Genomic DNA, 16,026 nt, shown 5'->3' on the forward strand with positions numbered 1-16,026 from the left:
ACAAGATCAATAGGCCGGAGTTCAAGATATTTGAGGTAGATATTTACATAAAGGCAGGGTAAACTGACTAGGCATCAGGATAGACAACAAGAGTAAAAAAATAAAGCGCAGAAGCAGCAGTGTGTGTGTGTGTGTGTACAGGGCATTCAGAAAGTATTCACACCCCTCTTGACTTTTTCCACATTTTGAATTAAGCATTTCTTGCTGTAAAATGATAAACCAAATGTAAATTTTGATTGGGGAACCAACCTGATCTCAGCGCCTTTCAGATTATCCTGTACGTAAATCCAATACACTACATTTTATATTTCGTATGGTATGTATTAATTGGTGGATGTCCATCATCCATTTCATACAATATGTTAGGAATTCCAATTTGTTGTTGTGAAAGGTGGCTAGTTGGCTAATGATAACGTTAGTTGGTGTTAAGGTTAGGTTAAAGGAGTTAGGTTAAAGGATTAAGGTTAAGGGAATGGTTAGCTAAAAGGGTTATGATTAGGGGAAGGATTAGCTAACATCAGTGGCGATTTTAGCATGTCAATCTTGGTGGAGCAAACTCCCCAAAACATTTTTAGATGCATGCCAGCAAACCCACTACACAACACTAAATGATACATTAGTTGCACTATAACAGTGACAAACGGTGCCCACAAACTGTTAGGGCCTACATAAAGCTATCCTAACAGCAGGGCTTTCTTTTCAGAATCATAGAGTGAATCCTTACCACTGCTACACCCAAAAATGTTGGTCTACTTCTCTGCTTTTCAAATCTGGAAATAAGAACAGATATCTACTACTAATAACAAGGTATAGCAGTTTTAGTAACCACATCAACTCATTTAGCTAACTTCCCACCATGGAACTTTTCAGAACTTTCTAATTATAACAATGGGGGAGCACATTCTAGGCATGAGATAATGAGTATACATTGTGACTTTTGTCACATCACTTTTCCCAACAACGCGTCATAGATAACATAAAGGGCATGGCACCTTGGTCTACTTCTCTGATATTCAAATCTGAAATCAGAACAGTAATAACTACTACCAATCACTACTTTCCCCCTCGGTATTCAATTAAAGATTTTAATTTATTTTAAACAATGCTACCTTGTCGTACACTTATTACAGTTGACATATACTGTACTTCAACAACGCCTCCTTGTCTTATGTACTCTATTAATACAGTTGGCACATACTGTGGTATTCTAGTAGGATTGTGTATAAAAGTGTAGTAGGCTAGTCTGAGTGTAGTTATTTGGGATGAAATATGTAATCTAACTACCCCACAATCCAAAGTAATAAGATTGATAATGTAGTCTATCAAAGTAATCAGACCAATTATTTTACTAAATTGAACTTTGACTATATTTAACTGCTTGGCTTCCACTACTACAAAAATACTTGTAGAGTTGAAGCAAGTCCCACAAATGTTTGTTCACGGAAAATGACCATCGATTTATTTTAAAAATTCTTCAAGCTCTCTGTCTGGTTGGTTGTTGATTATTGCTAGAAAACCATTTTCAAGTTAAAACTAACTAGGCCACTCGAACATTCAATGCCGTCTTGATGCAACTTGTGTAGATTTGGCCTTGGTGTTTTAGATTATTGTCCTGCTGAAAGGTGAATTCCTCTCTCAGTGTCTGTTGGAAAGAACACTGAAGCAGGCTTTCTTCTACGATTTTGCCTGCCTGTGCTTAGCTGTATTCATTTTTTTATTTAAGAAAAATAATCATCCCTAGTTCTTGCCGATAAAACGCATACCCATAACATGATGCAGCCACCACCATGCTTGAACATATGAACTGGTACTCAGTGATGTGTTGTTCGATTTGTCCCAAACATAACGCTTTATATTCAGTATTAATTTATTTGCCAATGTTTGTTGCCGTATATACTTAAATTCACACAGGACACAAGATAAGACAGGGCAATTACACCAGATATAACAGACTGACCCTAGCCCCTGGGACATAAACTAATGCAGCATAGATACTGGAGACTGAGACAGGGGTGGGTCGGGGGACACTGTGGCCCTGTCTGACGATACCATGGACAGGGCTAACCAGGCAGGATATAACCCCGCGCACTGTGCCAAAGCACAGCCCCCACACCACTAGAGGGATATCAACAGACCACCAACATACTACCCAGAGACAAGGCTGAGTATAGCCCACGAAGATCTCCTCCACAGCACGAGCCTGTGTGGGCGCAGAACCAGAGCTGGTTCTACTGTTTCTGGACATTTTTCTAGTGTTGGTGGAAAACAGAGCAGGTCGGGCATAACGCATCAACCCTGTTGCCCATAGATAGACAGGCTAGAAATGTTTTAACAATGACTTTTCTTGTGAAGCTTCCATTCATATGTATCAAATCAAATTGTATTACATGTGCCCAACATAACAGGTGTAGTAGACCTTAATGCGAAATGCTTACTTTACAAGCCCTTCACCAACAATGCAGAGTAAAAATAGAAACAAATATAAAAAATGTTGCTAAATAAACTAAAGGAAAGATAGTAACACAATAAGATCAAAATAACGAGGCTATACACCAAGGGTACTGCTACCGACTCTATTGTGCAGGGGTACTGGTTAGTCGAGTTAATGTGTACATGTAGGTAGGGGTAAATTGACTATGCATAGATAATAAACAGAAAGTAGCAGTAGCGTATGTGAAGGAAGGTGAATGTATGTGTGTGTGGTGTCAATATGTGTGTGTGTTGTTGGAGTGTCAGTATTAGTATGTGTGAGTATGTGGTTAGAGTCCAGTGAGTGTACTTGTGCAAGAGAGTCAGTGCAAAAAAACAAGAATAGATTAGAATAAGATAAGGGGGTCAATGTAAATAGTCTGGGTAGCCATTTGATGAACTGATCAGCAGTCTTATGGCTTGGGGGGTAGAAGCTGTTAAGGAGCTCTTCAGTCTTTGGTACTCCGATACAGCTTACCGTGCAGTAGCATAGAGAGCAGTAGCATAGAGAGCAGTAGCAGAGGGAACAGTCTATGACTTGGGTGGCTGGAGTCTGACAATTTCCTCCCTGCTGCACACAGCAGGCTTCCATTCCCCGTTACAACCGGATTTATGGCTGATTTAAGATGAAATCGTCAACCCTGTTACTTTATTTGACACTTAATGGGCACTTACTATAGTCATATACTTTATTTAACCTTTTGAGATGGGGAAAAACTTGATTTATTAAGTTGAACATGTGCTCTTCATGACAGACTGTTAAAATTAGATGAAAAAAGATATATAGAGTATATTACGCTACCCAAAAGGTACTGATTTGATGGAATGACTCAAGTATTGCTAAATTCTACTCAGTCATCTCCCAAATAGTGTCAATGATTGATCAGAATGAGTCTGTTAATGTTCCTGTGGACAATCAATCCCTAGACTTTATTTACATTGCAGTGCAGTGCAACTTTCTAGATATTTGCTTATTTTTTACTGGCTGCTGTGTTGTCTGAAAAGCTATTAGGCATGTACTGTATTTCCTTTTGGCTGCTAAATATGTTGTAACTCAGTACTTTGGGAGGGGATTCTTTCTTCTTCTGTACTGTCAAACAGCAATGATGTCTAAATAGTTACATATAATAGTCTTTATTTAATCTTACATTTTGTAGTATTATAGTTTTACCTTTTTGGTCATTTGCCTTCACATCTGAGTAACATTAAGGACAAGCAAATGTCTCAAAATAAAATGCTGTTGTGTGCTGTTGAACTTTCAAAGCTCATAACCAAATAAAAGAACATAGCACATGCCTCAGCATTCTCAAGATCCTAAGAATTTATTACATGGGATAACTGGGTTTACTCATTCACCTTGGTAAAACCGATGCACACACATCACTCATTTCAAAAGCAATAAGTGCAATAAAATTGCAGATTACAAGGAAGTTAAATGTATTTAACTAGCTTTTGTTGGTCTGCAATAATATCAGCATCAAACAATGACAGTAAAAATTCTAATAACATTCACAGGGTAAACTGATTTGATACTAAGTACATTTAAATTACACTACAATGGACAATCATTTATTTCACACACAACTAAATTCTCAACACAAATTACGATAACTGTGGAAAATTACCAGAACTGTAAAACTGATAGGACTTGGAGCCAACATCCTCAAGCATCTTCACAAAATCTGAATGAATTAAAATACTGTTGACTCTCAGTTGTGGAAACGGTAGTAAACACTCATATCTTCTGTGCTTTTTTACTGAGGAACTAAAAGCAGTTTGTTTATCAATGATACATCCTCTTCAACTCATCTTCAGGTGCTTTAATTGTTTGCCTAAAAGTATGATAGCTTGGGGTACTTAACAGAGAAACATAAATGAGAATATACTATATGACAGACACCAGGAAGTCCTCAATTCAACCACACAATACTCTAGCTCACATATTTTTCATAAAATGTCTCCCTCATCTGACCTCTTCTCAAACTATCAGGTATTTAGTATTCATAACAGTAATGTGAATAGTAAATGAAAATGCATTTCCTTGTTTGAAATGCATAAATTAGATTTGCCCAAATAACAAAAGCAGACCTTGAAACCCTTCTAATAATGGCCACTTGACTGTTTTGAATAATATTTGACCCTTCTCAATGTTATTCAAAACTCAGGAGTGTGAAATGAAAAGTGACAAAGAATAAATGTTTAACTACCATGACAACAATGAACACTTCAGTAACTAAGACATGTGTTATGTAAATTATTTGTACTTTACATTATTTTGCCAAAGAGCATACCATGGTCAATCGTTAAGGCAGTTTATGAGTCATAACATCAGAGGGGGTGGTTGATGGATTTTGAAAACAATCCCCACATCTTCTTTCTCTCTCTTTGGCTGTTTCAATGAGACATGCACTCGCTGATATACATAAAAGGCCAAATATACTTGTTTCAGTGGACGGCAGAGGACAACTTCATTAAGTAACATACATTTTGAATTTGTATATATTTTTGGTACTTTTTCTCCCCAATTAGTAGTTACAGTCTTGTCCCATTGCTGCAACTCCCGTAAGGACTCAGGAGAGGCGAAGGTCGAGAGCCATGCATCCTCCTAAACATAACCCTGCCAAGCCGGACTGCTCGCTTAACCCGGTCGCACCGTACAACTGGCGATGGTAATCAGCGTGCATGCGCCTGGCCGGCTGCGACACAGCCTGGGATCGAACCCGGGTCTGTAGTGACGCCTCTAGCACAGTGATGAAGTGCTTTAGACATTTGCGCCACTTGGGTGGCCCGTAAGTAACATACTTAAAGTATAATCTACCTATGTAGAAGTAAAGCAGGGTTAATGAAGTGTGAGAGTTCCGGTTCCAAGGGGGTGTAAACACTGCGACATATTATCAAACTTGACAGACAGTTCTTTACAAAAGCCAGGAAACCTGAATGTGAATGATGACAGAAGATAATCCTGGTCACAGACTGACACAGCAGGTCTAAATCATTGTTGTGAATAACATGAATATGAAACCCAATGCGGAGGGCTCTGTATAGCTCCACATTGACATAATTGGTTGATGGTAGGTGGGGGCGGGGGGTCCTGTATATACACAAACTCACTTCCTTCATAACAGCTCTGCTCTACTCCTCTAAGCGCAAGAAGTATAAATGCCCTGACTTCTGCAGAAGCCGTATCGCAATAAATGCAGTATGGTCACTGCAGACGTCGGATTGACCACGCAGATCCTTTTAGTAGTACATTAGTACTGTAGTAGTAGCTAGATGTCTGGTCAATAACCTGATGAGAAAGGTTGTTATGTTTGTATTCATATATTATAATTGATGTCCCTACAACCCTTGTTTCACTTCCACATCATTAGCTCCATTTGGTCTTTCATTGTCCATTTTGCTGCAGCCTCTCCAATCGCTGAAGCAGGGCATTCCCAAAAGCTTCTCTGTAGCCTGGGCTGAGGGTATCCAGCAGTGAATAAATAGTCTCAAAGTATTGGGTGCTCAAGCTCTCATCCACCTGGTCAAAAGCGTAGCCAACCACCTGTAAGATAAAAATAGAGAGTGTCAATCATATACCAGCAGGCCTACACAGAATAACAGCTGAACAGCACAAATTAAATAATGGCACAAATTAAATACTGTTGATATCCCTCACTCTTAGTCCAGCTTCATTGAGCTCAAGGCAATAGCGATTGCCCTCTCTTGTTTCCACGTTGATGTAGGCCACAGCCAAAGCACTGTCCAAATTTGAGGACACATACATTTCGGACACGGCGAATAACACATCGCTGACCACTGCCTCTGCTTCCAACCTCATGTCCTTCACGTGATCAATACAGTCTTCATCGAATAAGGAGACTGGCGAGTCCTCTGGTTGGTAGTCTATCTCCATCTTCTTCACCAGACACACACAAAAACACCAGACACAACTGTGAGGTTAAAGGTGCAATCAGAAAATGAAGTATAGTAGCTATATGCTAGCTAAGTACAACTGTTTTAACTACAAGTGTTTTATCATACAATAATACATGTGTTTTTGTGGTCATCGGATACATTGTAAACTAAGATGTAAAGCTTCAAATGAACGTTTCTCGCACTATGTTCAAGGAGGTAGATGATACAAGCAAGTTCCACCATCATAGAATCCACCTAACGTTAGCTCAAGGGTTTACTATTTTTGGTGGGTGGGCCCAGTCCGTGATTTTTAACAAACATTAGTAGGGCTTTGAAGGCTGGTGTGTTGTGATTATTCATTAATTAATTCAAAACAATGTGAAAACTATTGTGATGAGTTAGAGTATGACTAGCGCTAGTATCCAATAACATAGTTATTACTGTTTACCACTTATCATTCAGTGACAAGACAGTCCACCATCAACACCATGTTAGCTTGCTAGCTAGCTTACGGTCAATAGCAGCCAATATCCGTGGCTATGGGTTCTCTTTTTAGTAGGAATTGTTTTTACAATGACATAATCATGAATATATGTAAACGTCAACAGTATCAGGACATATTGTCATTTTTGTCAAATGAGTTTTTCTAGCTGCGTTATGCTCACCTCCTCCGTGGTTGTTTTTACTGTACTTCCGGGTGATCAACAAAGATTTCTGTCATGAAGATTTCAATTTTTATTGCTTTATCAGCATGACTTAACAATGTAGATATTGCCACACGAGTACTTTGGAAATGATTCATTAACAATATCAATAACAAAATCATTTAAAATAATAATAATCAAGATTGTCACAAACAGGACAATCAGTAACGACTCACAATTCCAGTTATCGAAATATTCTGATCAATGTCAGTTGTTCTGTTTGAACACCACCGTAGTTAAACATTGTGATAACACCTTCTCTTTCAACATTGCAATTATTCAGAAGTCATGCTAAAAATTTCAAATGGAATGGTTTGTGGATGAAAAGGCTTTGCTAGAAGCATATGCGCAGTAAACACTTTTAGTTGATTTACGCAGAACGGTGTTGGAGTTTGAATGTGTACTTCCGTCTGCCTTTTTACGTACAGCGGAACGTGGAAAGCGTCAACGTTGCGGAGTCATTAAACTGTAAACAATTCATACAGAAGGTGAGAAATTAAAGCTATTATGTGATTAAATTGCTATATAGAACCCATTATATGACATGTAACATACTGCCTTACCATGTCAGTTGAGCTATAGTCAAGATGTTAAAGAGGTTCATGCTAGCTCGGTGCTAACTAATAAACAATCACAAACGAGAAACAACAAGTCGATGCTGTGGGGATTTAATTTGATAGCCATTGACATACCCTCCAAGCCTGTCGTACGAACTACATCCTTGATATCAAACTGTAAGATTATTTTGGGGCTAGAAGTATTGTCAAACCATTAAAAGAAACCTAGATGTCGGATTTTTTCAGTTAGTGGTATGGACAGGATTATCAAGTGAGCAGACACCCGGCGTTAGCAAGCAATGACGTGATGCCAGAGACCGTTTTGGCTATCTGATAATGCCACCCATTCGGTTTCGATTTTAGCCCGAAGCTTAGCATTAAGGGTTAGGGTGGTGTAACTAACATGCAGTTGCTAACAGTAATGCTGTCTACCTCTCCTATGAGTGACAATAATATTGCTACTGTACATGTTAACTTACTGGTACTGAATAACTTATCATCTAGTGTGGTGATCAAATGTATAGTTGAGAGTTTAAATGAAGTTTAAATTATTGCCACGTATCTCCTTCTCTCTGTGTGTAAAAGGATGTTTTCCTGTCTTTTGGAAGTCATCAGAATGACAAGACTGATACTACCAATGCTAAATTATTTGAAGATAAATGCATAGTTATCCAACATCCTTTTTCTCCGAGCTTAGATCAGCTTAGTTTAGACCTCTATCAAGGCACTGGATCACTGGCACAAGTGCCGTTGGACAAGTGGGTAAGTTCAACCCTTGTTATATTAATAATGGGATTTGTATTGACATACATACTGACAGTGTACCTTTGCCTGAGAGCTTTTTCTCCACCCTCAGTCTTTAAATGAGATCCCTGATTCAGTGGATGCCCCCTTCAAGGTAATAGAGGGCTTCATCCAGACCATCTCTCTGACCGTACCATGGGCGTCCCTGCTGCAGGAGAACTGTGCCCTGGAGGTCAAAGGGTTGGAGATGGTGTTCAGACCCCCTTTTCCTCACGCCGGGTCATGTATGAGAATGAGGAGGTAGGAACACATCATTATTGAAACACTAATTTTAACATAATTATTGATCAACAACAAATTTGTCACATGCACTAAATAAATCAGGTGTAGACCTTACCGTGAAAGGCTTACTTACAAGCCCGTAACCAGCAATGCAGTTTTAAGAAAATGGAGATATGAATAAACTAAAGTAAAAAAATATATTGTAATCACAATAAAATAACCATAATATACAGTTGAAGTCAGAAGTGTACATACACTTAGGTTAGTCATTAAAACTTGTTTTTCAACCAGTCCACAAATTTCTTGTTAACAAACTATAGTTTTGGCAAGTTAGTTAGGACATCTACTTTGTGCATGACACAAGTAATTTTCCCAACAATTGTTTACAGACAAATTATTTCACTTATAATTCACTGTATCACAGATCCAGTGGGTCAGAAGTTTACATACACTAAGTTGACTGTACCTTTAAACAGCTTGGAAAATTCCCGAAAATGATGTCACTGCTTTAGAAGCTTCTGATAGGCTAATTGACATCATTTCAAGGCCTTCTTTCAAACTCAGTGCCTCTTTGCTTGACATCATGGGAAAATCAAAAGAAATCATGTTCATGATGATGAAACCAAGATTGAACTCTTTGGCCTGAATGCCAAGTGTCACGTCTGGAGGAAACCAGGCACCATCCCTACGGTGAAGCATGGTTGTGGCAGCATCGTGCTGTGGGGATGTTTGTTAGAATAAGGCTGTAATGTAACAAAAATGTGGAAGAAGTCAAGGGGTCTGAAATACTTACCGAATGTACTGCATGTCATGTTCATGACTTAATTCATCATGTATTTTCTATGTATTCCGTGTTTGTATTTTAACATGCTATATTCCCTCTGCAGACCCCTGTATCTCCCACTCAGGTCTCTGATGGTAGTGGAGACATTTAGCATCTCCAGCAGTGTCTCTTTAGACCACTCATCCTCCTCTCTCAGGTACTGTTGCAGCACTGGTCATGTCATTGAAATAAAATCATCAGTGGCGTGTGACTGGATGTTTCTGTATTTTGTGTTGTTTCTAGGATCATTTTGGATGAAGCAGCTTTGTTCCTCTCTGACAAGAGCAATGCTGTCTCTGTAAATCTATTGCGAGGTGAGACGATTTCTGTTACATTTTCAATTTGAATGTCAAAGATCCTTTAGACTCTCTGACCAGTAACCCATTTGTGTAATCGCCCAGACTATGTGCAGGTGGTAAACATGGGAACATTAGAGCTGAGGATCACTTCGGTCAAACCTGGAGTGGACAGAGAATTGGTAAGAGCTGACAAACTCTGTTGATCTATGAGAAACCTGTTTCCAACAACAAGACGGCACCGTTGAGCCAATCTTCTCACTGTCTTTTGACAGACTGAGCCAAGATTTGAGCTGCGCTGTTCCAGTGATGTCATCCACATCAGAACGTGTTCAGACTCCTGTGCTGCTCTGATGAACCTCATCCAGTACGTGGCCAGCTATGGAAACCTACAGCACCCTCCTGAGCCGGAGGCCAAGAGCACCAGCTCCAAGCAGAGCGCAAAGGTAAACTTTTATACCCCTCGGATACATTTATGACTCATCATAGCCATTACGCTATATCAAACTGTTGCCTTGAGTGATGAGCAGTGAATGGTCAGTGGAGAATTTGTTGTATCTGTATATTGTGAGGCACATTTATGACATAAAAAAGCCATTACAATTACAGTATATTAAACTCTTTTGTTGAGAGAGTAGAACAGTCTAAACTGTCATTCTAAATACTGTTGTGAGGATATGGACTCTGCTGTCTGCTGAGTTAAAATGTTGTTTATGTCTGGCCAGCCGGAGGCTCCAAGCCTCAGCATGTTGGATAACTAGTACGTTTAGTCTGTCTATTGCTTTGGTGTGAAAGGTGTGTTTTATTGTCTCAGGATCGGGACAAGGAGCCAGTGGTGAATAAGTTGATCCCAGACTCTATTGAAATCAAAGACAACCAATTTGGCCAGCCCCTGGACAGCAGCGACTCCAGCAGGGGAGCCCTGAAGTTCCCCGTCCCAGAGGTGCGCTACCTCATCAGGGAGATCTGGCACCTCTACGGAGGGAAGGACTTTGGGAGCGCCACATTCACCTCCTCTCCTGCTAGAAGTCGGGGGTGAGTGTGTTTGTGCTTTGGACTGTTCAACTGTTCTTTATTACAACAACAATACTAGGAGATGTGATTGAACTGAGATTGTGTCAAATGACAGGATGGAGAAAGAAAGAGAAGGATGTAGAGTAATGGTGAAAAGGTGCAACAGATGATCAAGTGTCCTTTGTTAATGTTTGGGATATGTTGAAGGTGTACGCCACACAGCTTCCCCCGTTCATACCCCAGTCAGACAGAGCAGGCGTGGAGGACGGGCCGGAGGAGGACGGGGCAGGAACCTTGATGTCCTGATGGAGATCCAGCTCAGCAACGTAAGAGGACTTCACAAGCCCTCTCCTGTAACAATACAACATGTAGGCTATGTATGCCAAATGGGATGATAAGTGCATCCTTTAGTATGAAGCTAGAGTTGAGGACTTCTTGCTCTTTTCCCAGGTGTGGTTCCAGCATGAAGTCTACCCCCAAGCCCCAGTGGCCTCTGGGTCGGCGGCAGACCAGCCTAAGTCCCGGCAGGTGTTCATCATCCAGGACCTGGAGATCAGAGACAGACTGGCCATCTCCCAGTTGAACAAGTTCCTGTACCTCTACTCCAGCAAGGAGATGCCCCGCACTGCCCACTTCAACATGGTGAGAGACATTATGCATATAGAGAGACTGAATGATTGGCTATGAAAAGCCAACTGACATTTACTCATGAGGTGCTGACCTGTTGCACCCTCGACAACCACTATTATTATTATTTGACCCTGCTGGTAATCTATGAACATTTGAACATCTTGACCATGTTCTGTTATAATCTCCACCTGGAACAGCCAGAAGAGGATTGGCCACCCCTCATAGCCTGGTTCCTCTAAGTTTCTTCCTAGGTTATGGCCTTTCTAAGGAGTTCTTCCTAGCCACCGTGCTTCTATACCTGCATTGCTTGCTGTTTGGGGTTTTAGGCTGGGTTTCTGTACAGCACTTTGTGACATCAGCTGATGTAAGATGGGCTTTATAAATGCATTTGATTGGTGTAGAGTAATGGCCAGGTGATTGTGGTCACATTAAAGACATGATAGTGGTTAAGGCATGTTTATGCTGATTGTGTTTGTTTGTGGTTCTCTGTAGCTCAGTTGGTAGAACATGGCTCCAGCAACGTCAGGATAGTGGGTTTTAATCCCAGAAGCATTCATACTTTAAAATGTATGCACGTGTGACTAAGTCACTTTGGATAAAAACATTTGCTAAATATTATATATTTTTGTTTTCTTGCAGCTAACTGTTCGGGCTCTGCACATGTGTCCAGAGACGGGTCAAGCACCCTGGAATACAGTCTGCGAGTCTCACTCATGCCCCTTCATCTCAACATCGATCAGGTGAGCCAGAGATAAACGTGCTGGTTTTATCCAGTTAATCATACCTCCTTTCTGAGGTTTCCAAAAGATTTCAAGGCATGGAAATGTAATGCTTTCACATGCTCTCATTTAACACATTTTCAGTTATACTATTGATTCCTTTGAAATTACCTTGGCTTTTTTATTTTCTTGTAGGATGCATTGTTTTTCTTGAAAGACTTATTTTCCAACCTTGCTGCCGAAGTTGAGATATTTTCTCCACCTGATCAAGAAGGTAAAAGATCCTTGGCTAGAGGCTTGTACATTATGAACAATGTAGCATAATGAGTAGATTTGAATAATTTCATGACTCCGAGCAAAATGTTGACCCTCAATGATGCATTTGTTGGTCTGCAGCCTGGTGCGTTTCAATGAAGAACCCATCTGCCCCAGATGTGTCTTGCAGCTTCACTAAGCATGGAGGTGGGAGCCAGGACTCTGCGCCCATCATCTCTGTGCCTGCCTAGAGCCGCTGCAGCATCAACGGCCTCACCTTATCCAGTAACAGCAACACTGGGGAAGCTGAGGCTGCCACTGCATCATCCTTCACTGACCAGCCCATCTTCTTTAGGTAGGTGTCCCTTACTCTGTAGAGGTGGACAGGCACCTGATGTCATTTGGGTTAAGGCACAACTTATCTTCATCATTATTTGTGTGTAGAACACATATAGTAAGAAGTGTTTGAGTTTTGCTAGCAAATTATGAAATATTTGTTTGATTTCCCTCAGTTTTGGTTTACCTCTGAAGTTCATATTCATCTGGATTACCATGGAAAACACGTTTCAATGGAGCAAGTATGTTTTAACAATCTCTAAAAACATACTGTATACAAACGCATTCAGTTTTGTGATCAGGGATTCCAGTGTTGACAGACTTGAGAACTGGTGTTGTGCAGCCTACATATTGTGCAATATTTTGGTTTACCAGCACTGATGTACAGTATTCAAATGCAGAAGCTCCATTTATAAAGAATGTGCATTTCTTACTCTCACAGTAGAATATTTTTCTGATGTTTCTTGCACTGCTCCTCTGTTTCAGGGAACATGTGCTGGGACTGTGATTGGGTTGACACAGTTGAATTGCTCCGAGCTGAAACTAAGGAGATTATGCTACAGACAAGGGTAGGTTTATCAGTACAGTCCCTTCATATTAGTATGATTTGTTATGACCGGACGTACGAACACTTAATTGGGTTATTCCTGATGTTAAATGATGACACACAATCTATTATGTCTAGTATAAAAAAATACAGTATGCAGAAACCATAAGAACATTCTTGGTTTTCTTCCAGACTGTTGGGAGTGGATAAGCTCTTTTCCTATGCAATAAATGAGTGGCTGAACGACATCAAAAAGAACCAGCTGCCAGGACTGTTGGGTGGCGTGGGACCTATCCACTCGCTGGTACAGTTGGGTAAGTAGGACATGTGTAAGTTGATAAACTGGTGTTGAAGCACTAATGTATTTACCTATTAATCAGACAGTATTTTTACTGTTCCTAAAATGACTAACACTTTTTTGTAAGAAGATTCTGTCTAAGCCTCTCAGAACCACACAATATATTATGACTAAGGGCATGCTTGTTTTGGCCAATTGGTCCACAATGGAAATGAGTCTAAGCTTTTGGTTTAACCTAAAGACTTTAGTTATACATAGACTGACTGTACAAAACATTAGGAACACCTTCCTGATATTGAGTTGCACCCCCTTTTCCCCTCAGAACAGCCTCGATTTGTTGAGGCATGGACTCTACAAGGTGTTGAAAGCGTTCCACAGGGGTGCTGGCCCATGTTGACTCCAATACTTTCCACAGTTGGCTGGTAGCGGATCTCCCCTCCGACTTGCTTGTTCTATCTCATCCCACAGCTCAATTGGATTGAGATCTGGTGACTGGGCAGGCCACTGCAGTAAGCTGAATTCACTGTCATGTTCGTCGAACCATTCCTTGACAATCCTAGCATTGTGGCATGGGGCATTATCCTTCTGAATTTTTTTTTTTTTTTTCCGCAGGTAGATACACTGCTGCCATGAAGAGATGCACCGGATAGGCAATGATGTTCCGATATCATGTGGCATTCAAACATTGCTCCACTTTTATCAAGGGGACCAATGTGTGCCATGAAAACAAACCTCACACCATCACCACCAGCCTGCAATGTTCACACGTGGCATGAAGGATGCATGTACTCATTCTCCATACCCTAGTCCTCCTATTAGTGTGAAACAGCAGGAACCAGGATTCATCAGACCAGGCAAAGTTGTTCCAATTCTCCAGTGTCTTTGTTCCTTAGCCCACTGAAACTACAGTTTCTTGTTTTTTTTTGCTGAAAGAAGTGAAACTAAGGTCATCAGCTGCCATACCCCATTCGTGTCAAGGTATGATGAGTTGTGCATTCTTTTATGGGTCTTTGGGCAACAATTTTGTACTGGCCTGTCAGTTGACGAACTGTAGCCCATCAGTTGCTCTGCACAATTCGTGGCAGTCTCCTTTGTCTCCTTTGTCTGATTTGACCAAAGTCAAATCAGAAATCCTGATCTAATCAGCCTTGTTTGCATTAACCAAATAATAACACACTTTTCCTTTTCCACCTTGTGTTCAGTCCAGGGATTTAGGGACCTGGTGTGGCTCCCGATCGAGCAGTACCGGAAGGATGGTCGGGTTGTATTGTGATTGCAGCGTGGTACTGCCTCCTTTGGAACCTCCACAGCTATGGCTGCTCTGGAACTTACCAATCGCATGGTGCGAACTATCCAGGTAAAGAAAACTCTCCCCAGTCCAAAAATACATGCAGGACAGTTACAACCTATACATCTATTTTCAACTTGTGTGTTACAAGTTTCAGGCTCCATGTAATGCAAAACAATTTGTTTGCAGGCAGCAGCAGAGACGGCCTATGACATGGTATCTCCAGGATCCGATGAGGGAGACAAAGAGAATAAAACGGTTCTCTCATTACAGATTGTCCCATCAGCAAGTTGATCTCTGGGAAGGTTTAGCCAACGCTTAGTGTTGTAAAAGAGGTAACTTGCATGATGCTAGCATTTTTCATCGCATCTTCTTGTAGTGCTGCTTGGTGTTACACACTACAAGATTGAATACAGGATGAAGTTACCTGTCATGACTGTAATAAATCATGCTCAATATTCGTGTTCCCCACAAGGGAATCACGGACACTGCTCTGACCATCTATGACACGGCCACGCGTGAGCACGAGCAGCGTGGGATGACCGGGCAGTGGGTGGGGTACTTCGACAGCTCCCCCCATCTGTGGTCAAGCCTCTCATCATGGCCACTGAGGCCACCTCCAACATGCTGGGGGGCATGAGGAACCAGATTCACCCAGATGCACGCCAGGAAGAATCCCAGAAATGGTGGCAAGGGGAGGAGTGATGGCTGACTGCTTTCCAATGACTGAACTGATGGTTGTTCAGAATGAGGGCAGTGTATTTTCCTTCAAAGAAAATATCCCTCAACTGTTGCAAGGCCCAATGAGGTATTACAAGCTGGGAGGATCTGGTTCTGCAGATGTAATTATGAGGTCAAATGGAGTGTCACTGAAAAGTCAGTGCTGGTGTAAATGAAACATAATTAGACTTGTGGCGGTTGGAGCTCGTGTGAATCAGCTTGTGTTACCTTTTTATATCACATTTTCCCTTGCAGTGCCTTCATGGTAATATTATACTGTTGTACTACCATATGTTAGACAACGGGACCCATAGGAGCAGCTAGTGTGCAAGAGTCAGAGGTCACTGTGCCATACTGTAGATCATAATTGATTACCTTGGCTATAGGATAGGACTGGCTTGTTTTCAATGTCGATAATCTTTCCATAATGGTAACAGTAGTGCATCA

The 16,026-nt window shown here is 40.9% G+C and overlaps 1 protein-coding gene and 2 long non-coding RNA genes across 7 annotated transcripts; 2 read left to right on the forward strand and 1 right to left on the reverse strand.

Annotated features, from left to right (window-relative positions):
- Positions 1 to 3,587: 3,587 nt before the first annotated feature.
- LOC124002174 (gsk3b interacting protein) lies at positions 3,588 to 7,412 on the reverse strand. Of its 3 annotated transcripts, none has more exons than XM_046309510.1 (3): positions 7,032 to 7,412; positions 6,128 to 6,364; positions 3,588 to 6,013 (listed from the first exon to the last, which is right to left on the reverse strand). In XM_046309510.1, the coding sequence occupies exons 2-3, from the start codon at positions 6,362 to 6,364 to the stop codon at positions 5,855 to 5,857; spliced, it is 396 nt and encodes a 131-aa protein (XP_046165466.1). In that variant the 5' UTR covers positions 7,032 to 7,412; the 3' UTR covers positions 3,588 to 5,854. The 3 variants fall into 3 exon arrangements, with proteins under 3 accessions (XP_046165466.1, XP_046165465.1, XP_046165467.1); XM_046309509.1 differs by having other exon boundaries at positions 6,128 to 6,367; XM_046309511.1 differs by lacking the exon at positions 7,032 to 7,412 and having other exon boundaries at positions 6,128 to 6,386.
- LOC124002176 lies at positions 7,365 to 8,626 on the forward strand. Its single transcript, XR_006832938.1, has 3 exons — positions 7,365 to 7,558; positions 8,325 to 8,389; positions 8,484 to 8,626. It is a non-coding gene; the product is annotated as an uncharacterized LOC124002176 (long non-coding RNA).
- A 2,616-nt stretch (positions 8,627 to 11,242) lies between these two features.
- LOC124002175 lies at positions 11,243 to 15,437 on the forward strand. 3 transcript variants are annotated; one of them, XR_006832936.1, is made up of 12 exons: positions 11,243 to 11,428; positions 12,056 to 12,156; positions 12,331 to 12,409; positions 12,532 to 12,745; positions 12,903 to 12,968; positions 13,213 to 13,295; positions 13,466 to 13,587; positions 13,894 to 14,080; positions 14,184 to 14,549; positions 14,774 to 14,928; positions 15,049 to 15,194; positions 15,335 to 15,437. It is a non-coding gene; the product is annotated as an uncharacterized LOC124002175 (long non-coding RNA). The 3 variants fall into 3 exon arrangements; XR_006832935.1 differs by having other exon boundaries at positions 14,184 to 14,928; XR_006832937.1 differs by having other exon boundaries at positions 13,899 to 14,080; positions 14,184 to 14,928.
- The last annotated feature ends 589 nt before the right edge of the window (positions 15,438 to 16,026 follow it).

The sequence above is a fragment of the Oncorhynchus gorbuscha genome, linkage group LG17 (assembly GCF_021184085.1).
Source record: "Oncorhynchus gorbuscha isolate QuinsamMale2020 ecotype Even-year linkage group LG17, OgorEven_v1.0, whole genome shotgun sequence".
Classification (NCBI taxonomy): domain Eukaryota; kingdom Metazoa; phylum Chordata; class Actinopteri; order Salmoniformes; family Salmonidae; genus Oncorhynchus; species Oncorhynchus gorbuscha.

Coding starts and splice junctions, on each gene's coding strand:
- LOC124002174 (XM_046309510.1), bottom strand. CDS start 6,364: ATGGAGATAGACTACCAACCAGAGGACTCGCCAGTCTCCTTATTCGAT. Junction 6,014..6,127: donor TCAATGAAGCTGGACTAAGA/GTGAGGGATATC, acceptor TTTATCTTACAG/GTGGTTGGCTACGCTTTTGA.